This window comes from Spea bombifrons, chromosome 12 (genome assembly GCF_027358695.1).
Source record: "Spea bombifrons isolate aSpeBom1 chromosome 12, aSpeBom1.2.pri, whole genome shotgun sequence".
Classification (NCBI taxonomy): domain Eukaryota; kingdom Metazoa; phylum Chordata; class Amphibia; order Anura; family Pelobatidae; genus Spea; species Spea bombifrons.
Genome location: NC_071098.1, coordinates 28,453,375 through 28,477,422, shown reverse-complemented (window position 1 = coordinate 28,477,422; position 24,048 = coordinate 28,453,375). Strand labels below are relative to the sequence as shown.

The 24,048-nt window shown below is 41.9% G+C and overlaps 2 protein-coding genes across 3 annotated transcripts in view; one reads left to right on the top strand and one right to left on the bottom strand.

Moving 5' to 3' along the window:
- Positions 1 to 2,236, top strand: part of PRR12 (proline rich 12) — a 34,066-nt gene extending 31,830 nt beyond the window's left edge. Inside the window, exons 11-14 of the mRNA XM_053452521.1 lie at positions 67 to 164; positions 533 to 661; positions 1,181 to 1,276; positions 1,801 to 2,236. Of these exons, the coding sequence (XP_053308496.1) occupies positions 67 to 164; positions 533 to 661; positions 1,181 to 1,276; positions 1,801 to 1,941 (464 nt within the window). The 3' untranslated portion in view covers positions 1,942 to 2,236. The remainder of the gene's footprint in view (positions 1 to 66; positions 165 to 532; positions 662 to 1,180; positions 1,277 to 1,800) is intronic.
- Positions 2,237 to 10,490: 8,254 nt separating this feature from the next.
- On the bottom strand, positions 10,491 to 23,826 carry RRAS (RAS related). Of its 2 annotated transcripts, XM_053452545.1 has the most exons (7): positions 23,566 to 23,826; positions 15,362 to 15,449; positions 12,878 to 12,980; positions 12,670 to 12,778; positions 12,426 to 12,544; positions 11,708 to 11,817; positions 10,491 to 11,577 (listed from the first exon to the last, which is right to left on the bottom strand). In XM_053452545.1, exons 1-6 carry the CDS (start codon positions 23,668 to 23,670, stop codon positions 11,730 to 11,732), a joined length of 612 nt encoding a protein of 203 aa, XP_053308520.1. In that variant the 5' UTR covers positions 23,671 to 23,826; the 3' UTR covers positions 10,491 to 11,577; positions 11,708 to 11,729. The 2 variants fall into 2 exon arrangements, with proteins under 2 accessions (XP_053308520.1, XP_053308519.1); XM_053452544.1 differs by having other exon boundaries at positions 10,491 to 11,817.
- Between the last annotated feature and the right edge of the window lie 222 nt (positions 23,827 to 24,048).

The following is a 24,048-nucleotide window of genomic DNA, read 5'->3' as shown; positions in this document are numbered from 1 at the left end:
CCAAGGACAGCAGCAACAATAACTCAATGTTGTCCCTTTTTTCTTCCCACATTCCGGCGGGAGCAGACGAGCTTTACCTTCCACCCATGAGAAAAATCGACAGCATTGTAAACGAACACAAGAAGAAAGTGCTCAAAAAAGTGTCTCTAAATTCAACGGTACAGGTGGGAAGCTCTTATCGGCCATTTTTTCCTGTTATGGATTTGGTGACCCGTTGTCTCCTTTAACTGGGCGCGATTATTAAAACAATATCGTAATAGACAAAGTAGCAATATTATTCAGGCAGGCTGGGCTGGGATAAGTTGTGTGACCCTGAGAGTCTCCCGGTTTGTTCTGAGACCGTAAGATTTTATACACAAAGAACATTTAGGTTTGTTGCCTCCTGACACCAGACGAGGAAGCCCTTCCCAGGGCGCCAATGAGTGTATCCCAAATTGCAAGCACTGTACTCAAAGTGATACCGATACCAGTCTTTGAAACATTGTCGTATACTGAGGGACCCTTCGCTCATCTTATTTCTCTCCCTCCTTAGGAGGCAATCCACACGTTTCCCCAGCTTTTCACTGACCCCGGAGACTCCACCGTCAGAGTGAAGCCTGGAGGCGAGCCCTACAACCGGAAAACTCTCAACAAGTTAAAAAAGAATGTAGCAAAACCACAGGTATGGATGCATTTATAATCCAATTCGCTCGATTATAAGAAGACCCTGGTTATAAGACAACCCCCCCAAACTTTAGATCTTAATGAAAGAAAAAAAGGTCTGAATAAAAGACAATGTTTGCTTTCATTGCTCTCTCACTCATCCTGTCTCACACACTCACTCTCTAACATTCTCGCTAACACTCTCATCCACTCTATCTCGCTCTCTGTCAGTGTCTCCTTACCGTTTCCACTGACCACTTCCGTGTCCCGGTCTCCTTTTCCGCACCTCCTCTTCTTCTGCTGCCTCTTCTCGCTCTTCTTTCTTCATGGATTCAATGCCTGTGCTGCTCATTAAAATTCATGCTTCTGTATTAAACCGCAAACAGGCAAGAAAACTGGTTTCTTGAGCAAAATCTAAATTACGTGCCATTTTTATTCCACAACCGATGGTATATCTGTGTTCCTGCTTGTATCCGCTGTCTGCTTCCAGCACGCTGTCTTCGCGTATAAATCACGCGTATCTTTTCTATCTTTTCAGGAATTTAAGGTGGATTCTGAAAAATGCCCCTTTTACGTTCTGTATCATTCCCTGCATCACTACAAATATCACATCTTCTTACGCTGCAAGCAAGAGGTGAGCAAGACCAGGAATTCTGGTGGCAGTGGTCAAAGTCAGGTCACCATGGGAAAGTGGTCAGGTGTTCTGGAGGTGCCATAATCCCAAATTTTTTTGTGTTCTCATCACTGTTGAATAGTTTAGCAGATGAAACTTCTTCTCTTCCTCTGCTTCCTGCACATTATAGAGCTGATGTCCTTGATGTCTCTTATGGGTAGACTTTTCTCATTTCTTCCTGTTTACTAATTTTTGAGCAGATTTTTTTTCCCAAAGTTGTAATTAATTCCAAAAATTCCATAAAATTGTCCTGTGGATTTCATAATTCCATGGATAGGTAATGTTGGTAGTGTGACTATACAGTCTTTTGTCTGGACTAATCACGTAGAGATTGGTCCACCAGGCCACCCTATGATCCTTTTCCAGTGACAAAATAATACTGATCATGTTACTGTTGGCCAAGATCTGCCTTTCCTCCCTGTTCTTTGGGTGGTACGGACGACTTATATCTCATTATCTGCTGTCCATCTCTCGTTCTTCCGCAGACCAACGCAATAGAGCAGCAGAACGATGACCTGGGCCAAGAAGAAGTCGTCCAGCAGTGCATGAGGAACCAACCGTGGCTTGAAAAACTCTTCGAATCCTTCATTGACCTTCTCACGCAGGCGCAGAGCAAATGCGCGTGACACCGTTTTCTGTGTTGACCGACACAAAGAGACGAGACAACAGGAATCGAATTCAAATAACTAAAAATACGTCATCGACAAAAAAAAAAAAGAAAAAAACACCACAACAGACTGAACAGAGATGAAAGAAGAAAGCGAGAAAGGCACGCAAGACATAAAATGCAAAGCCTTTCGTTCTATACTTACTTTGTAGCCTTGGCAGTTGGCCACGGCAGGGAGCGAAACGTAAGAGGAATGGATAACGTAAGTCTTGCAACCCAACCGTACTTGACGTTAGGTCTCTCCAAGGTCTTCAGATGGTAAACAAACAAACAAAACAAAGACTTTGAATCCATGTGGTTCTCTCTTTCTCTTGACTTGTCTTCTTCCTCTCTTCTTCGCCCTTCTCTGCCTTGGGAAGAGCTTTAGCTAACTGTACGCTGTTTTCGTTTTTTTTTTCTTTCTCCGTTCCTCTTGCCATCCCGTCGTGCCGTAAAAGGAGAATTTCCGGCTTCTGATCAGATTCCGCTTCCAGTGACTGACACAGTCTGACAGGAGCAAGCAGGGTGAAAATCATCATACTTTTCTTTTCCCCCTTTTATTTCGACCCTCATTATTTATTGGGAAGCATGTGTGTATGTGTTGTGCGCGTGGAAGAGCCAGGACCCCTGTTGGTTGGGGAGGTGGGCATTTAGATTTTGGATTAACAAATCTTTTTTTATTTTTTTGGGTTTTTCTTGCATAGATTTGGGATATAGAGACATTTTGCTTTAAAGATTAATTTGCTTGTAAGTGGCCACGCTTTGCTTCTAAGATAGCAATCCAATATCTGTTAGAGACCTAGCTCGGTTTGGAAAGCACTCCTTCTGCCCCAAATCTTTTTTTTTTTATTTTTTATTTTAAGACATGAAGACCAAACATGTGATTTTAATCCGGGTGCATCTTGTATCCATCTACCTATTATTATTATTATTGTTTTTATCATTCAAATGTAGAAAATAACATTACTTGTGGTTAGAGGAGCCGAGAAACATGGATTTTTTTTTTCAATTGTTTTGAAATTTTCACATTTAAATATTCAAAATCGTGTAAATATTTATTCCCACAAAAAAAAAAAAAAATTGTTTCCAGAAAATTTTTAACCTGGAAGGAAAAGTATTTTTTTTTTATTTTTTTTATTTTTTATTTTTCTTCCCCTTGGCTTTAAAATTTCTGGAAATTTTACTTCTCGAACCAAGATGCTAATTTTTGGCTTTGATCTAAGCCAAGCTAAAATGTAGTAATGTAGTATTTTAATTCCATGATATGGCTTTATTTTTATTTTATTTTTATTTTATTTTTATAATTTTTTTTTTTTTTTTGCATTCCTATTTTTTGTGTATAAGGAAAGAGGGTCAGTAAATCTATAAATTCAACTATTATGTCCATAGGTTTGAATTAGGTGCATTTATGGTCGATATAAGGTACCGTTGTTATGCTGTGTTGTATTTTAAGCTATTATTAATTAAAGCTATGTTTTTTTGGAGAAAAAAAAAAAATCGCATAGCCTGTTGCCAAACAAACAGCATAATAAAGGTTTGTTAATCCAACGTCAAGGACAATTTTTTGTTTTTATTATTTTTTTTTTTTATGTTTTCGAGCCCGCTGACTGTTTCCTGTAATCAGTGTTCTTCTTTATTTTATAATATTTTTGTTAACGTCCCGTAACGGAAATATAGTGTTATACGTACCATTTCGAAACGTCTGTTTGGAATTGAGACAGGGGAACAGAGCGATTTGGGTTATTTCACCCCGTTTCTGTTGGAAGCAAGGCAATATCACTGCTGCTTGGCCTTTATGCTGTTGCGCCGCTGGGCTGCTACGCGTTGTTCGGAAATTTCCGAAGATAATGAGTTATACGCACCCTCTCGTCATCTGTTTATACTCAAATCTCATCCTTGTCTGACTTTATCCTCGAAAGTTGAAAATATTCATTTTTTTTCCTTTTACCGAGTCAAAAATACCTTCGCTTGTATTTCATCATGGGTTTTAAAGCTGAAATTAGAATAATTAAAAAAAAAAAAAATAATAATAATAAAAAATTAGATATTTTTTTAAAGTTATCATTCTAACATTATTTAAACGTTAAAAGTAGTAAATGTACCCCATTTTTTTTTAATTAATTATTGTTCTTAGAAGAAATCTTAAAATCATATTTTCCCAGTGTGTTATAAGGAAGAATTTATCGGTGGGGGGGGGGGGAGATGAACTTTGTGAGTGTTTTTATTAATTTTTTTTTTAATTCTGTATATATTGTATAGGAAGAAAAAAAAAACTCTATGTACAATATTGTATTTGACTATATCTAATTGGTAACGATGACGATGTTGAATAGGTGTGAAACGTTCAGTTTAACTGAACTTGAATTAGTATTTTGCTCAGAAAAAAAAAATAGGACAGAGAAAACCAGAAAAAAAACGGTATCCTTACTTGAGAAAATTTTCTCTTTTATTTCCCCTGTTTTGAGGATTTTTTTCTTTTTTTTTTAGCTAATAATGTTTGAAAAATAACAAACCAAGCTATTTCTCTCGTCTTCTAATAGGTTTGTGTATTGTTTTCCCCTCTTGCCAGCATCCATTGCAGCAGGTGTTTCGGTGAACTAGGTTGAAGCCACGTATTTTCAAGTTTAATTAGGCAATTTTTATTTTTTTTAGAAAATGAGTATTTTTGTGATTTTATTTTCTCATTTCAATTTGGTGCTATATTTAAACAACATAGGGAGGTGGGGTTTTTAAAATGAAGGTTTTTGTTTAAATTCCTGCATTCAGTCCCACAACACGATATCGATAAAAACGAAAAAAAAAAAAAAAATTGCAGCGATTTGTTATTTTCAAAAAGTTGAGTGTGGATTGGCTTATTGGGCGGTGAGACGTCACCTGAACCGCGACGATCATTCTAATTAGAACGTTCTTAGGGTTCCAGGACATTCATTCACTATTCGAAGAGAATGTGGATATCGGCAGAAATATATTCCAACCGATTAAATATGACGCGTTAGTCTTTTGACTTGAGGTCTCTCTTACCGGCTTGTCTTCTCCACCAAGCAAACCGCATGGAGCTAATACTCCTTTTCCCTACAATAAAGTCTTTCATAGCTGGCTTGGACTATTTAATAATTATAATGCCTTATAAATCCAATTTTATGGCTAGAACAAACCAATGGAACGTTTTTTTGATGGTTAAACATCGTACCACCAGCTTCGCCCCACCTAAGCTTCGTAAATGAGTGTTCCAAATCCTCGCTCTTTTAAACCTCGGGTTCTAAGTCGATTGTTCTGGAATTCCAACATTTTTTATATATGTTTCCTCTAAAGGCTGTACGTTGGCTCCTTGTGTTTTACGTTTAAAGACCTTCAGGTAGACAAAGGGGTTTATTCACTAAAGAGACAGAGAATGTCAAGGAGTCTCCTCATTTTTAACTTCTCGCTTCACTATTGACTATGAAGGGCTTAGCAAGAATGGCTGAGATGGTCCTGTATCATGGATGAGAGACCTTGGAGAAGCCTCATTGATTTAACCATACATTATACATGGACCTCCAAGCCCTTGCTACAGCAGAAGCTCATTGGAGCTGGACCTTCATAACGTATAGTGAAGTCAAGGAGCTAAAAACTCTTAATAATCATACAATAATAGATGGAAGAAGCTCAAGTATAGAAAATTCTATGTGGGTAAGCATTGGGTAAAGGCAAGAGTTACTTGAAACCAATTTACCTATTTTTCACATTAAATTCCCCCAAAAATTCTAGTAGAAGCAGCCTTTGTTTTTTTTTAATATATTCAAAAAGGGGGTTTAAATTTGGGATGAAAAGAATGACACAAAGTATCACATTAACTCCGATTGTTCTTTCTCTTAATGTGTTCAAGATAAAACTGCAGCTTGTAGGATGGGGTCTCACTAAATGAATTTAGACAACTTTCCACCTCCTAAATCTACAATAGAATATTACAACAGAAGTGTCCAACTTATTCGTGACCTTATATGGTCATAAAAAGCGGTCCTTTGAATTTGTTGAAATGTTGGAGATTTGAGAGCGGGGCAAGCTTGCCAGTTATTTGTCTTTTTACAAAAAAAAGAGAAAAGCTGCAGTCTAGAAGTTTCTAGTTCTCCCATCTATCCGGGGTAGAATGTGACTTTAAAAAAATAAAAAATATAAGTAAATGTATAGGTCAAATGAATGCTTGGTGATGATGTGCCTGTCCAGTGTCTCTTGTAATAGTGGGCTGTGTGTTGTAGGAGAATGCGTATTACGTTCCATGCGTGAGAGACGCCAATTCAAGCTTTAGGGCAAAAAAACAAACAAAAAAAACAACAAAAGTTGTGGGTTGAATGTCAAATGTTTAAGGAAAATATCCTATTTTGTGTAGATATCAAGAGAAAAAAATAACATATTAATGTCAGACCAATTATTTCTTAATTCCTGTTACTACGCCAGAATTTTTTTTTTTTTTATTGCCTATTCTAAGAAAATCAACCATTATAGCCAGCACCAAATGATCTATATTTTTTTATTATCTGTTGTGTAGAAAAATATGTGTTAACTAGTCGGAATTATTAATATTATAGTCACGCTTCTGAGTTTTTTCTCCCGGCTTGTAGAAACAAAACTAGCTATTTTTTTCATATTTTTTTTTATTTTTTTTATTTTTTTTTGAATTTCGAGTAATCTTCCCCCAAAACCTGTTACTAATCTCTTTACTGTGTTGTAAATAAAAGTGGGTTGGAAATTTGTCACCGAGAGGGGTGTTCTGGCAAATGTTTAGTGTCATTTTTAATTTTTCTTGTTTTTTTTTTTATTTTTTTTATTTTGTAATTAGTCAGTATTGAGAAGCACAGCAAAATGCCAACATCTATGTTCCAAACTCTGAACGGAAATGCCCGTGGCTCGGAAATTTGTATTATAGTGTAAAGTTTTGGCCGTGGGTTAAAAAAAAAAAAAAAAAAGGTTGAATTTTCCCCACGATGGCGTGAAAAAAATAAAAAATCACGACGAAAAGAAAACAACAAACACATTATTTCTTTTTGGTCCGATCTCAAACTGACTTTGTAAGTAGTTTAAAAAAAATGGGTGTAAAAAGTATTTAAAGAAGTGAAATAATTGAAAAAAAAAGTTAGCCAAATCTTCATGAAATAAAGTTTTCACCCAAAACATTCTTCAGTGGGGGCTCTCTTTATTTTAAATTTGTTAGCTTGGTTGACAAAAAAAACATAATAAAAAAAGATAATAAAACAGGAAATTGATTTCTCTGTCCATGTTACCAAATGTATTTCTCGACTAAAACCCTAACAGCCCCCATCTTCTGCCCTTCGACCCTCCCAACCTTTTTATGTGTCCTAATCTAGAACTTTTTTACATTGTGTACTGCGTGTAACTTGTTCTTGCCTCAAAGGTATTGTTACAATATTTGAATTTGTGTTCCTGTATGGATGTTATTATATATTTTTATCGTTAATTAGTGTCTGACATTTTTCTCTCAATATGTACAACTCACATTGTATAATGTGTACACAAAGGAAAAAAAAAACACTTTTTCTTTGCATCTGGCTTTCTCTGGCTTCTTTTCTTTCTGGTGTTTGATTTTTTTTGTGGCATTTGGCAAGTATCCGCTTCAGTTGGCCACGTTCCTTTTTTTTTCTCTATAGTCAATGAGATGAAGTTGTATCCGAGCAGGTCACCCCTGTCTGCCTAAGAACGGATATAAGAAAAAATGGAGGTGTATCGGTCGTCATTTACTACGGGGGATGGGCCTTATAGTTCTAAATAATCCCCCCCCCCCATTGATGAATGCATAGGAGCCATGGGCTGTGATCCCTGTGATCTGCTGGAGAAGGAAGTAGATTTCCAGCGGCACTTGATCTCTTCTGGTGGCAGGGAGCAGAGGAAAAGGGATCGCAGCTCCCCCACTAGATCACGGGAGAAAGGAGGCGAAGGAGGTGCAGAACATCTACGTCAACATCAATGGGTGGACTAGAAGGGTGGGATGGTTCTTATCTGCCTGGTTACAGCCCCTGTTGGAAGGAAAGTAGGCAACGCCATGTTGGGCCCTGAGAAGATGGAGTTTTTAGTCCAAGTTGATACCTTTTATTGGGCCGTCATAAGATTTTGAGACCTCAGAGGTCTCTCCTTCAGGTAGTAAAAGATTACACGTCCCAAAAGCCCACGTACCTTTGTGTGTTTGGTTTTTTTGTATATTGGCCCATTAAGGTGTCAACGTAGACGTAAAGGCTATATGTGCCTACATGTTAATTAGATGTATTCAACATACTCTCATACCTTTCAACACTTATCTAACACAAAAAGTAACCCGTAATAATCACTACTGCAAAATTATTCTTATAGAGGTTATATTTGCTATTATTCTTATAGAAAACACAGCTGGGGGGGGGCAGTGAAATCATTGTATATGAGAAGACGTGTCTATACCCCCCTCTATGTTTGACTTATTAATTATTATCCAGTGTGTAATAAATTCCTACATTTACATACTTTATAGAAAAATGTCTGACAGCAGGGGGCGCTATAGGAGCAGTTTCTAACTTTAAAGCCGCAGAAAAAAAATATTTCTTAATATTATTTTCCATTTTAACCCCTTAAGGACAATGGGCAGTCCCTAAGCCCATTGAAAACAATGCATTTTGAGCCTGTACATGTACGGGCTTTGTCATTAAGGGGTTAAAGCAATTATAATTTTTACACTTTATTATTATTATTATTATTTTGACCACTTTGCCTATTTTATGGTATCTTGTGGTAATGAACAGAATTTCTTAAAAACCCATTGGGACCCCGTGACTAATGAAAGTCTTAGGACTCCCGGACTTCATTAGCATTGCCATAAAGAATCGTCTCGTTGTGGTGCTTCAGTAAGTAATGTGACCCAGATATTGGAAGAGCCTTTCCTTTGGCGCTGTATGGAGTTTAACGCTCAAAGAAAATATTTATTTTCCATGGGACTCCATCTTTAAATACATCTCATCTAGAGACATTCTAAAAACTTTGGTTGGTAAACTCTTGAGCTGTAGGGTGTATAGGGCGCAGCTAGAGGAAGGGTGAGCCTGTTGGTGCACGCTCTGACCTGTGGCCAAGCACGGTCCCAGGCACGGGGTACACGCCAAGCTGGATTTGTCTGGAACAAAAGGAAAGTCAAGTGAAAAGAGCCGTCTGAGGTGGAACGGCTCTGGCTCTCCTCTGTTCTCCATGAGCCAGGCCAAGTTGACATGTTGCGTTGGACCCCAACTCACCCAGCTATGACCACGACGAGCAAATCTGGACCTCTGGAAAAATCACAGACTTAGCTTAGAGGCTCCTAATGTATAGCTGGAAGACTTTATCCACCTGAACCTTCATTTTCTACCCCAGAACTAGAGTGTTGATTGCCTAATGATCCCAGAGACCCCAGTAACAAACAGTGTCGCCAGCTGTGGTGTTGAGTTGGTTCCATTGTCGAGCTTTAGTAAATGTTGCTGGAGAGTTCCACGGCACAGAAGGTCCCAAGAAGAGGAGATGTGTCCATGACTTGGACTTATTGTGCTCTACAGGCAACTTGTTTTTTTGGGGGGTGAAGGGTTAAAATTGGCTTTTAATGGGTAATTATGGTTATTTTATATCCATCTACAGGTCTTGTTACTTCTCATGTGCCTTTGCTGCTAATGTTTAGCAGATAAAACCACTTTGGTGCTGCCATTTTCTGTGTCATGGAATGCTGGAGGTTTTAGCGGCCGATGATTTATCTCTTAAAAGGGATTATTACACAAAGTGAGATTAAAAAAAAAATGTTTATTTTGGGGGAAAATGACATCACTCCTTTAATGTTACCAATAAAAAAAAAACCCACCTGCCTGTAAACGTACCCTCGCACTCAAAAAGTTAAACATCGATGCCGGTTGAAAATAAACATAAAAAAAAAGCTTGGCGATGATGTAGGAGCGCAGTTATTATAATGAGAAACATGTCCAGTGAGTTCGTGTGAAATAGAGGAATGCAGCAGAAACGACGACTCGGAACTAAAAATAAACATTAAAAAACGAAAATAATTCTGACTTTTTTTTTTTTTGTATAAAAGACTAGTTCGAGATCTAACGTGGTTCATAAATCCCATGTTTTGCAACCAAATCTATGACATGGACCCGTATCATATATGAGCTGTATTTAGGTTAAAAGACCCACCTTATGTATATATACACCATGGGAGCAGCCGTCTAAACTTCCTGTTCTCAGGATCTGCATGTTTATTATTCCTCCCCATTAAGTTATTTCTACCCTGTTGTTATATGGCTGGAGGAACAGATTGAATGAAGTCATCTGAAAAAGAGACCTCTGAGGTCGTGAAGGTTTATCTATCTATACGTTGGCGCAATAAAAAGGTAAACGTTTCAAAGACTCCATCTTTTCTTGGACCATATTGGCCGTGTTCCTTTCCCTTGTTAACCCGCTGTGGGGTCCATGCCATGAGGGCCCGGCGGACTGTAGAAGCGGTCGGTGATTACAATAAAAAAAAGAGTCATAAAAATCACTCCAAGAAATTGGAACTTAGTGTTAAAATTGTATTTAGTTTTCCGATTTCCACATCTTTTTAATACTTTGTCCCGTGATTACAAATGGCAGAGAGACAGTCTGTTCGCTGTGTTATGAGATAACTCACCCCAAGCAATGGCACGGACTTTGTGGTCCTGTACTAGCCCTCCATGTGTCGGTGAACTACAAGTCCCATGATCCTCAGCTAGCACGGGCTATCCGAGAGTCATAGATGCTTCTGTTCAGCAACAGCTGGAGCGCTACCTGTGCCCTGTATATATATATATATATATATATATATATACTGGCTCTTGCAAATTGAGCTTTTGAGTGTTCTGATATAACATGGTGCGTAATAAAACAACCTGTCCACAAGGGCCAGTTTTCTGCAGAAACCTACGGTTTAAAGAGGACGTTGTCACCCACACGATGTTTACAGTGTGACTCAAACCAAATAATACTATTTATACATCAGTCTGGCAGAATTAAAAACTTGGCGTGTTTTATAAAAAGGTTCAGAATGCGGTTGAATGAGTGCCCAAAATGCCCATACTATAAAGAGCTCAATCTTGGATTAAAAACTAAATGCTATGTTCACACCATTTAGGTGACAGTGCCCCTTTTAAGATGACGGTGAAGGATAGATTAGGGTTTGAGCCAGAAAACTGAGATGCTTGTTTAGTGTGTAAGGCGTTTAAATCCCGGAGGGGCCAATAAAATTCCTAATATATATAGCGGAAGTTGGTGTTACAAGAAGCCCTGCGTCAGTCTTTCGAATGCACGCGCACCTTGCTTACGGACAGCTCATGGAATACTAGTCTTAAAAGAACAAAAAATATATATAAAATATATATACAGAATATATATTTACATGCAGATCCCAGTATACAGGAACACTGAAGCATCAGCAATAATGATTACATTGTGTGCAAACTGCCTTTCCTCTGTAGTAGTAAGAAGCTCTGTCCCTGGGATGCAGGGCGATGTTCTGTCTTTGGATGCGTTACTGGCCCTCAGGGGTGGGGTCAGCGGAGGGAGGAGCTGGCAGGTCATGTGATCATGTGAAGAAAGCAATCGTCGCTCTGATGTAGGCTCCAGGTTTCTGCGGATTGAACTTGGATGAGAGCGCCACCGAGGAGAAGGCTGTCAACAGGAGCAAAGTAGATACTCAATGAGTATGCTACAATTTCACTGTGTTTTTTCTGTGCCTTTTTATTTTTTTCGGGCCCCACCTGTGCTCCACGTGGAACCGCATTACAGGATCACGCAGGGGCAGGATTTGGATTCTTTCTTTTTGGGATTAACCGTGGGTGTAGGAGGACTCTCCAGCTCCTGAAATTTCCTAGAAAACAAAGCAAGTAGATGTTTCACTATTGAACAAATTAAGTTAAAGTTCATGTTGGTAGCTGCTGGCATGAAGAAGAACATTGGATCCCTCCTCCCCTGGGGAACTTTAATCCATACGAGTGTTTCCTCATATTTCGTCTGAATGAAGGAAATTGTGTTTTTGATACAATGGCAGCTGATTACTCCGGCTATTTAAGCACACTCGCATCCAACCACGTGAGTTGGCCCACTGTTTGCCAACCATAAGCCAACCAGAAAGCTAAACATGGTGTTGTCCACCTGGAACCTGGATAAGGAGATTTCGAGTTCCTTGACTGTTCTTTGAGGGTAAATCAGGGTAAATGTGTCACCTGCTCCGAAGTCTTAAGTTTATTCCCACTAGAGGAGAGTCAAAGGAAGGAACTACTCTGAAAACCATGACTTCACTAAGCTGCTTGGACTCCAGGCAGTGCTTCTACGCTTGCATCCTGATGGAGATCCAGCCGACTCTCCCATGTTTTAGGTTAGGGAATAGTTAGAGTCACCAAAGCTGAGGTTGGGAAACAAAACCCTTTAAGCAAGCGACTCTCTCTCGCAGTTTTCTCAAAGAAGTGGCCGAGTTACCTGATTGCTCTCACGAGTTCATGAAAAGATTCATCGACGTTCAACCGGATCTTAGCAGAAGCCTCCATGTAAGGGATCCGATTTTCCCGCGCAAAACTCAAGGCTTCTTCTTTAGTCACCTGTACACAAGTAAGGAAAAGGAAGCAACCTTGGGTCAAAATGAAACACAAGTCTGAAGATAAAACAAAATCACTTAATTATATTAAATTTTTTCCCGTTCCTAGCTCCCCGTGGTAATTCTCACCTGTCTCTGGAGGTCCAGATCTGCCTTGTTTCCGACCAGAATCATGGGGAACTCATCTCTGTCTTTGACGCGAAGGATCTGTGTGTGAAACTTGCTGATTTCATTGAAGCTGAAGAAAAAAAACCATAACAAAAGTTTGGTCAACTCAGTAAACATTCCACTGATGTTATGTGTTTCAGAACCTTTGTGACGTGGTGAACGTTCATACCTTCCCCTGTCATTGATCGCGAAGATCAGAAGGAAGCCCTCTCCTGTGCGCATGTACTGTTCCCTCATCGCACCAAACTCCTCTTGTCCGGCGGTGTCCAGAACTGACAGGAGGAAGACAGATATATAAATCCCCCAAACATCTTAATCAGAATAGATCCGTGACAACCTATGACAATCGAGGTGTTAATTTGGACAAACACATAAAGTTGGGTAGCCGACTACCCAGAGCGTTATTTATCGTGGGGTAAAACAACAAGGAATAAGGTTAAAATAAGTAACCAATAACTATACTTTCTGATTTGTATAGGATAGAGGTAATGGCGGTGGGATCTGGTTTTTCTCCAAGGAATATCTGAATCTTGTAGATTGGTGGCCTACTGGAGAGGTTGGTCCAAGCCCAACCATGGGATGATATTTTTCTTCTTCTGTGGGACCGTGGGAATGATTCTTACTGTAGTCCTCCTTCACCTTCAACCTCAGCAAGTTCAATGGGTTTTGTATTCTAAAAGATGGTTATCTTGGTAGAGAAAGCGCCCCAGGAACCTCGTTCTGGTCATTTACCTCCATGTTGAGGTCGCAATCCAAGGCTCCACTGAATCTCACGAGGCTCTGGGAGTTTTAGCATGGCTGAGCACTTAATCTGGTGGGGTTGGTAAGGATCTCCATGTTTTAGCCAGACTAGAAGTCTGTGGTTTAGACCCATAATCCCATAGTGCGTAACAGACCTTAATTTGGCTATTGCGTTTCATCTGGGGAAAGGACCCCTTTATGTACCGAAGAGTCCATGCTCTCTCTCAGCCTCTTTAACTTGGGTTGGAACTAATCCTTGTACTCCGAGCGGGTATCACTTTTACCTACCGGTCGGACAGGTAGGGCGGTGAGTTATGCTCCAGTATATTGGGTAATGGGAGAGAGAAGCAATCCCCTCTGCCCTTAAGGCATAAACTAAACCGATTCTGACACAAGTTTTTAGTTCCAAATGATAGCCCCAGGCGAGTGAGATACTCATCCTGAATAGTTTCTCAATATTTCCCAACGCTACGGACGTTACATGAGTCACAGCTTAAAACACACCATTCCCCCCCTCGGGCAGCTGCTTTTAGTGATATTTTTTTATTAACACAATTATGTGCATTGCACAGGCATGGGAACCATAGTGACATAAAGATCCATAGGCGCCTTCCCATAGGGGATTAATGACCGGCCATCACGGAAACAAGCTGTAGATTATGCAATAACGTGTACTTCTGTTACAATGTATCAGTTGTGTTTCTTTTGTTAACATTGTAGCAACCTTGTGTTCAGCAGTATCCTCGGCAGTCAATAAAAGCAGTAGGGGGGCGAAGCTGCAACCACTCCGGAAGGATGTGTATCGCTTGCAGGGGGGGGGTCACAAAGCACGGTGTAATTATTATTACTATTTATTGATCTTTAGAGCGCCATCATATTCCGCAGCGCTGTACAAAGGCTAAACAGGACATACCGATTTGGAATGATGGACTCCCTCTGTCCTCAAGACCATCTCTGGAGGAATGTATTAGGTGACAGTAAAATAAGCAATTGCTATAAAGAGAATGTTTACAGGGAGGATGTCCCCTCTTTATTTACGTTGGCGACGCTTTGTGGAAAGCACACAGTGCTGTGTACACCGAGGGATTGTCTGATAATAGAACTAAAAACGGACAGGTTTATTTAGAGTAATACTGGTGCAGAGCTTTAAAAGGGGTCTTATCACCTAAGCAACCGACGGAATGTTCCTTCTGATCCTCTAGATTAGTTTCCTCAACAAAAGAAAAGAGAACGAATGCAAAAAACGGGCTTCTGTGGCCAAAATACATGATTATTTTCACAAAGGCATAGACGTTTTTTTAGTAGCCTGAGGCGGTGCCTGGTTCTTCTTGCCAAAATGACGTTATGGCCAGAACGGCAACTATCTTCTTATGGGACCTTAGAGATACGTGGCCCCTTCCTTCCCTCCATGGCTGAAGCCAGAAGGATCAGATCTTGTAGGGCCAGCGATCCAAGGAGGGGAACCCCGGAGGTCTTGAGGGGAAGGTGGCAGCCATAAGGCCACCTCATCTCCAGGGCCCCGGCCCCCCCTCGCGGCATTTCCAGGTCAAGACGTTCTCAAGAAAAATCTATATATGAAAGACATGGCTAAAAATGCTAATTTATAAATAAAAATCATACTTTCCGGTTGTACTTATTTTAAAATGAGAAAAATAATGTCTTTGGGTTTCCCCCCTTTTTCTGGGAAATGACACCATTTGCAGAGTTCACCATTTCACATTCCTGACATTCCCGAAATACTCCTCCGGGATCTGCCTTCACCCACACCCCGGGCGCGAGTCCTCACCTCCACTCCCTGGAATCCACTAAATATTCTAAATATACCTCACCTCGACCCCCTGTGAAATCCAGTCCCAAATACCCCCTGCCCCCACCACAGTCACACAAGGCCTTCCATGTAAGGGGCACTTACTGTCCAGGCGCGTTTGCTTCCCGTCAATCGAGCAGATTTTCGTGTACGAATCTTCAATCGTGGGGTCATAGTCGGAGACAAAGTACGACTGGATGGGGAGAGAAGAGAAACAGCGATAAATACGGGCATCGGCTGCCAATATCTACACAACCCCCTACTACTCTGTGACGATGTGAGACTTTCTTTAAAAAGTGGCAATTTTCATCCATATATCGGTCAAGAAGTCTTAAAAAAAGAGCCGTTTTAAGGGTGATGGTGGTTTGGGCCAAAAAATACAATAAATATGGATCTAGAAATGGTGGCAGAAGTGGGATACTTATCACAGCAGCTGACTTTGAGGCAACGTATGCGCATATATCAGATGGAAACCCACCAAAACGAGTCCGAAGCTCTAATACGAGGTCCTCCAGGACCTCTTACAAAGACAATTCGGTGTAATAACCCGTTAGAGATAAAGTATATCGTGTTTCTTTTTGCATTGTTTAAACCTCTTCTCTTGTAATAACTTTTTACTCCAGTGCGCTCTGTGACGATGACCTCAGCGGCAGATTAAATGAAAACGCTGTTGTTTCTCAGAAAAAAAATAAAACAGACGACAGCGAAGCCCGGGGCCTGTCACGGCCTCGCAGAGACAAGTCGATACAGCGCACCCTTGTTATTGTAACCCCGCGGTTATTTTCACCCATTGAACGAGATAAGTATGCTATTGCGCAACCACGTCCTAGCGCGACGCTCATCGCTCCCAGGAAACGGAAGGACCCTGGTCAAAAGAGCTTACAATCTAGGAGTCGAGTCGCCTGTATTTGCTACGGTGGGGTAACTATAATGACCGCAGCTTGGTATAGCCGTAGCCGTAACAGACAACGTCTCTGATGCTTACACGTCTAAAGCCGATAGGTGTTTGGCAAGAGAGAGGTAAACCCCCCCCAATCTGTGTGAGGGCGACCCAGACGGGGCAAATCTGGGGCAAATCACCTTTGATGGGCGTCATTACACAGCACGCAGTCTCCTTATCTGCGATACAATTCAAACATCCTGCTCTTTGCACGGCCAATAAATCTAGCTGTCCAGAAATAGGAAGCCCCAGACCTTGAAGCATCCGACAGGAGACAGGAGAGTCAGATTTCCGGCTGTTTGCTGACCCCCCCCCAATCTACTCGTTCTTCTATGACTTGTTAAAGTGCCAGCGAGGCTTGGCCACCCACTGGCGGCTACAGAAAAAGTGCACGGCGAGTCACCGGCAGAGGAACCTTCTAAACTAACGATACCAAACCATCAGAAGGCTCAAAACGTTCCTCGGCCAAACTTTTTTAAGCTCATGGTCAAACCCTTTTCCCTATAACCACCTGTCCGTCATGGAGGTAAAAGAGACGCGATGGAGCAAAAACCTCTGCCAGCAGATCGCCGGCCCTATTCGGCCCCTGTCTTGTCTAGTCTGCCCGTTCCTCCTATAAAGACCTTCATAAGTCGTTGGTCTCGTCTTAGATTCAGGAGCCGTATACCCATCCCATGCATGATTAATACCCTCACTGCATTACCCTCTACCACTTCTGCTGGGAGCCTGTTCCAATTATTTATCACGTTCTTAGTACATTAAAGCTCCTTACATTACATCTACAAGGTTTGTGGCACTAAGTCCGTTGAAGTCCAGTTAGGGACCCCCGAGTTCCCTCTAGCTTTGAAGACCAGGCAACAGGAACCATCCCAAGGGCCGCAAATACAAATCACTCCAGACGCAAACCTGACTCCGAGAAAGAAGCCTCAAGGTTCTAGGATTTAAAAAAGTACAGTTTGCTGACCGATGGACCAGTAGACATTCCGACTGCTCTGCGTCCAGATGATCCGTATCCAGAAAAGGTCAGCCGGTCTCGTGACATCGAGTCATTTTAAGAATCTTAAAGGGTTTTTTTTTATTTATAGCGCCAACAATTTCTGTGGCGCTCGTTACAGTCCTTACATTCAAAGGGTCTGACAGATCTAGGAGCGACCGACGAAGCCGGCCCGATACATTGAATGGGCTCGGCCCGTAGGCTTACAATCTAGAATACGAAGTCATCAGTTCCTGATCGTGTTACCCCGAGAATCTGCCCCATTCTGCCGCTGCAGAGGCGTTAAGGAGGTCCGTGATCAGGAATATACAGAGATTGCCCCCCGGGCTGACAAGGATGAGTATGAACAGCTTCCCTCTCCTTCCATCGTCCACTGATTCTTGATGCTGATTGGCTGCTTGAATATGATGGCGCTTTATAAAAAACAATAAATGATAATAATATATGCGACGCTTTACGCAGCCGTCAGACCTTTGGCAGATCTCGGCTCTGTGTCGGTTTCCACCCTGGAGGTGAAAGTAGAAGCCGGTGAGAACACCTGGCTCACCCCGACGGCTTCCGCGGGGCCGGCATATTGCGCTACCATACACGCCGACTCATACAGGGCTCGCCGACACATACAGGGCACGCCGACACATACAGGGCCCGCCGACACATACTGGGACACGCCGACACATATAGGGCCCGCCGACACATACAGGGCCCGCCGACACATACAGGGCCCGCCGACACATACAGGGCTCGCCGACACATACAGGGCACGCCGACACATACAGGGCACGCCGACACATACTGGGACACGCCGACACATACAGGGCACGCCGACACATACAGGGCACGCCGACACATACTGGGACACGCCGACACATACAGGGCCCGCCGACACATACAGGACACGTCGACACATACAGGACACGTCGACACATACAGGACACGTCGACACATACAGGGCCCGCCGACACATACTGGGACACGCCGACACATACAGGGCCCGCCGACACATACTGGGACACGCGGACACATACTGGGACACGCCGACACATACAGGGCCCGCCGACACATACTGGACACGCCGACACATACTGGGACACGCCGACACATACAGGGCACGCCGACACATACAGGGCCCGCCGTATAGGAACCGTCACTTATGAGAGCTTTTTGTTCACGGGAAACTGTCTCTTTCGCTACAATGATTTAGTAAAATCACCTATCGCTTTGGGCTTTTTGTGTGTCAATCAGGAACTTATCAATAGAGGGAGATAACTTAATGGGGAGGAATAATCCTGCAGAAACTGAAAACAGGAAGTTAAATGGCTGCTCCCATTGTATTCACATAAGGTGGCTTTTGGATACATCGATGTATTTGGTGTATAGAATTCTTAAAATGTAGGATTTGGGAAAGGTACGTTTAATAATAAAGGTAAAACATGTATTAATAATAATACAGTGCGACCTCCTGTCTGATTCCTGCACCAGTTCTAGAAGCGGCTACATATATTTAAAAAGATACCAAATGCATAAACTGATTAGGAAGTCGGGCTGCTTAACAGAACATTATAAACGATACAAATCCGCAACAATATATATCTTATAAAACATAATACACGATATAATATATACAAATATACAATACGTAAACACAAAATAAAAGATTGTGCTGTTGATAAATGTGACCTCAGAAATCGGTTTATTATATTATTATTATTATTATTATTGTAAATATTTATTATTATTATTTATATTATATATTATTCAATAAAGAATGAAACATTTTTACACGTGGTGTTTTTTTTTTTTTTTACTTTTTAAATAGCGTAAAAATTAAAAAGTATATATATATGACCCAGGCACTCAAATGGTTAATGAATAAAAGTGGGATTCATCTCAAAAGTGAGAGTCTACCGACAAAATGTACAGCATGCAGAAAAATTCAAAGATGGCCTCTCTAACATTACTGAGATGGTAGTAGATACGTGGAAGAGCTTCCCAGCAGAAGTGGTAGAAGCGTATCCAGTTTCTATTAAACAGCATCTGGCTTTTATTCCTAATCGGATAGTTTTAACGTTAGATCTGACACGGGTGCAAAGAGCGAGGCAGATTAATGTGACGGTACATTACACCGAAGGCCGCATCTTAAAGGGACCGTCGTGCCTTATCGCCGAGATTACAACCCGATTCACCCCGTGTCGCACTTCAGAGCAATGTTTTCCATGATTGTTATTATTGCTCTCTTCCTGGAGCCCTCGTAACGACAAAATTTCACCCAACGAGCCCCGGCAGCGAGTCGGCGATGTTCCCAGGCTGCCTGACCTACATCTGTGGCAAAAGCAGACGGCTGTCTGCATACTCTGCACATGAGAAGCTAAAACAAATGGGAACCCTGCAGTCCAGATTTGTTTAACTTCCTAAAACAAACCAGACAGTATTTACTATTAAGAGACTTAATTATCTTACAATGATTAACCCCTTAAACGCCATCGACAAACTACTCCTATTTTTTTTTTAATCTCCAGCTGCACTTCAGAGATGGCCCCGAATTCATGGGATCAAAGCATTTCTTTCTCCTTTATCCTGGCCCTTAAACAATGTTTAGTTAGGCTGTGCCAACATTTCCTACCCCCAGTTTATTAACCCCTTCCACTGAGGGTTATATTTGAAGAGAGTACTTTCATTTCATTGTTTTTTTTTTTCTGCTGCTATGGCAATGACATTGGTGCTTCTCTTTAGTTTCATGTGTTTAAAGGCAACAAGTCGACACCTTTTACCAGACCTCAGAGGTCTTGTCTTTGGTCGAGGTTGACCAAGTCTGGTGGAGATCTAAGCTCTGAGCTCAAGAACACCGGAGCCCACCTGCTTCTGGGCTATCCTTTCGTCTACTGTGTCTGCCAGCAAATCTACGGCCCCCGCCGTGGTCCTGCGGACTCCGACTTAGGAAAGAACTCCCTGTATGGAATAAAAATGGCACGGAGAACCAATCCGCCGCGCGGAATGAAAGATCTCCATTACCATATTAACCGACAGAACGTTTCAGCTTCCTGGAAAGAAACCAGCGCTGTCATTTGTTTATAAATCTCTAACATAAGAAAGAATGTTTGCAGAATGTTGCAGCTCGACCCAGAAGATGTCAAGCGGCAGCATATCTTAACCGAAGGCTCCTATTACTCTCAGCCGACAAACGGGTCGGAGGTTTAGACGCAACGTGAGGAAGTTTTACTTTGCCGAGAGGGTGGTGGGTAGGTGGAACAGCCTCCCAGAAGCGGTAGAGGCTAAACAAAGGTTGAGGATTGGTTATATACTCATGGGCGTGGGGCCGGAGCAAGAAATTCAGAGCACGGGTACTGGATTCCACCCCGGGGTATAGATCTAACTGGGGTGGGGCAAATTAAACATGTGAGCTTCATAGTCCTGGATACAAGAATGGTTTTCCAAGGGAGGAGGCTTAAGGTAGGAACAGCCTTAGGTAACAGATCTGACCGGGGTGGGGCGGCGAGATAATCGCAGATCTCCTGCCGGTTTATAATCCCTCCTTCGCTGCAGCAGAACAAAGCCTTGGATTGTAGCCCCCCTACCTCCTCCAATCCCCCCCCCATCACGGCCAGGAATGCCGGCTCTCCCAGGTAACGTGGATTCTGGGTGAAATAAGACACTTCTCTGGGGTTACCAGGGAAGCCATAATGGATTTAACTTTATAAGCGAGTCCCAATCGTGAACTAGAAACCAAAAGTAATAAATAACTATTATATATATATATATCTTTAAAATAGGCAAAAATAAATTACAAAAAATATTACATATTTTTAAAACAAGGCATAGTGATAGAAATACCAATTTTATATATAGATAGATAGATAGATATGTGTGTGTGTATATATATATATAATGTGTGTGTGTGTATATATATATATGTGTGTGTGTGTAGGTAATATTGCTTAATAAAAAAATATAATTAAGGAGGAAATTCACCATATTTGACTTATTTCCAGTAAAGTTGACTCATTCCTGTTATGTAGATTCAATTGAATAACATAAAAAAAAAGCAGTCATTTATTTGGCAACTGAAATTCTGAAACTTTCCACCCCTGCGTTCGCGAGATTATCTGTTGGGAAATAGCGTCTGAAAGTATTTTTACACCTGTATGTCTCAATGCGTACTCTTATTATACTGAATCACAGAATCTGTCGGCCCCATCCGGCCCCGTCTAGTCTGCCCAGTTTCTCCTGCTGTAAAGACTCAAACTTAACCAGTCGTTGGTCTCGTCTTAGATTCAGGAGCCATATGACTCTACCACTTCTGCTGGGAGGCTGTTCCACTAACCACTTATAAAGGTATTGGGAATGGTTTATAGTTTTAAAATCCAACGTTATTAGTGGGTTACTGACAAGTGCGGCAACCTGCTGACTCTATCATCCCGGGTGACCTGTTTCATATAAAGGGTTAAACACAAACAGCTCAGAGACTATTAATCAACAAAGTGCCCTCTGCTGAACACCTTGCGCGATCTCAAAAGAAAGGGATATAAAACCAGGGCCTATGGCATAGGAGTACAGAAGTCGAAGCGGGAAAGAAAGGGTTAAGCCAACCGCAGGGCAGAATGGGTTAAACGGATCCTGTAACTCATAGAGAAATATAAAAACAATTAAATTTGCGCAGAAATGACGACGGCTGTAATATAATTACACGATGATGTGCAGGAAGAGGACGTAAAGGGGTATTTATATACGGTAAGCGATAGGATCCGAGGGTTGTATGACGCGGCCGCCGTTAAAGCCCATTCATTTTGCCCATTGGACAGGAAGTGAGCATTGCTTACGGAGGCAGGCAATCCCTGGACTGCCACTCCCATCATCCCTGAATCAGATCCATGACACAGAAGGGCGGATTTCTGTGTCACATACATATATATACAGACATAGAAGAATGGATGTTTTCTAGAAACAACCAATAGTGTTAAGCTTGGATTGTAAGCTCTTGGGTTCATACTAATAAGTATTATTCTGTGGCTGTGAGACTTGACCTATGCATATGGGCCAGCAATGATAACTTAACCCTTAATATGCTATATGACCTTTGCAATAACTGCCCCAAGGAACTTAACACAACACATCCCCCTTTTTTCTAACTGCAGTGAAGGGGTCAATGTGAGAGTGAGGGGGGGGGAGAGCCTGTGTGAAGTCACACCGTACAGATTTATGTCATCAGCCACACCAAGAGATCAGCCCTGAACCCAGAAGTAATATAATTCACCAAGAGGGGTCTGCCCTGAATCCAGCAGTACCATGATGTAATAGGAGGGGTCTGCACTGAACCCAGTAGTATCATGATGTAATAGGAGGGGTCTCCACTGAACCCAGCAGTATGATACAACAAGAAGGCCCTCCTCCTAAAGCCAGCAGTAGAAAGATGCAACAAGTGGGGTTTCCCTAGCGGTATTATGATGCAATAAAAGGGGTCCCCCCTAAACCCTGCTGTGACTTGGCAGAATAAGGGGGTCTTCTCTAAACCCAGTTGTGACAAGAGCTTTATCCAAAGACTCGCGTGTGACAAACATCCACCTAATGTATCGGTCTGTCTCCGTCTGTCGGTTCTAGTTTTGTCAGACCCCTTGAATATACGTATTGTGTTAAGCGCTCTGTATACTGTTGGCGCTATATAAATAAAATATAATAATAATAAAGATCTTCCCTGAACCCTGCAGTAAACTGGGTGCAGTACAGGAGGGGGGTATCCAAAGAACCAGCTGTGACAGGGAGGGGTCACAAAAGATTCAAAAAGAGGGAGTTTCCCCTGAACCCGGCAATTACAGGGTGCAATCAGAGGGGGTCTCTCTGTCACCCGGCAATTACAGGGTGCAATCAGAGGGGGTCTCTCTGTAACCCGGCAATTACAGGGTGCAATCAGAGGGGGTCTCTCTGTCACCCAGCAATTACAGGGTGCAATCAGAGGGGGTCTCCTCTACACCCAGGGTGAAAGAACAGGGGTCTCCCCGAACCTGACAGAGACTGAGGGCGACCATCCATCATTTTACTGCAGGCTACATGCCTCAGCAGACAAAGAGTTAAACAGTAGGAGCCACGGGGCACTAGAAATGCCTGCATTAAACTATGTAGCTCCAGGGGCCACACAAAAAAAAATGACGTAAGAAATCTGACCCAATGACAAAAAAATCCAGTCCTCGCCCTGCTGTATAAAGTCCGAGTGCCCTTCCCTAACACCCCTATGGGGTGGATTTATTAACCCTTACTGCCAGGGGAGCCCAAGGCATTGCAGAATACTGGCATGCCTTCCTTGTGGCCCCCAAAGAGTTAAATAAGGTGGGTCTTTAACCCCCCAAATCCCCCATATATATGTATATATATATATAAGTCACTTACCTGGATAAACTGAATAGTTAATGCACTTTTGCCCACACCTCCACCTCCAACTACCACCAGCTTGTACTTCTCCACAGGGGCAGATGTGGAATCTTTGGCGCTCATTGTCTTCAGAGTTCTAAGACTTGTTACTTTGTATCAATATTGTTGATAAATAAAGGGAAGGGGATACAAAATATCAAAAAAATAAAAAGAAGGCAAAGTTCTTCACATCAGCAAACTTCCCATGGACTCCGTTCCTGCAAAAATGGCTGCTCTGCCCTCTTTTTTTTCTCTCTCCCCCCTTTACTCCTCCTGGGGTGTTACTCTGTAATGTTAATGAGCTCATGAATATTAATGAGGGAGGGGGACTGGGCGCTGAGTCACTAAGCTCCACTTCCTTATATGGTGAGGGGCAGCATTGCCAGCGGGCGGTGGTTTCTAAGGTGTCCCCCGGGTCCTAAACTCGCCTCTTTTAACATTATTTAGCGGTGCTGGGTCCTC

Bases quoted from the DNA above. Each gene is read 5' to 3' on its own strand.
- RRAS (XM_053452544.1), bottom strand. From the start codon at position 23,670: ATGAGCGCCAAAGATTCCACATCTGCCCCTGTGGAGAAGTACAAGCTG. The intron at 12,545-12,669 runs GTGAGAATTACC...ACTTGTGTACAG, and splicing joins ATCTGGACCTCCAGAGACAG to GTGACTAAAGAAGAAGCCTT. The intron at 11,818-12,425 runs GTAACTCGGCCA...TTTGTTTTCTAG, and splicing joins GAACTCGTGAGAGCAATCAG to GAAATTTCAGGAGCTGGAGA.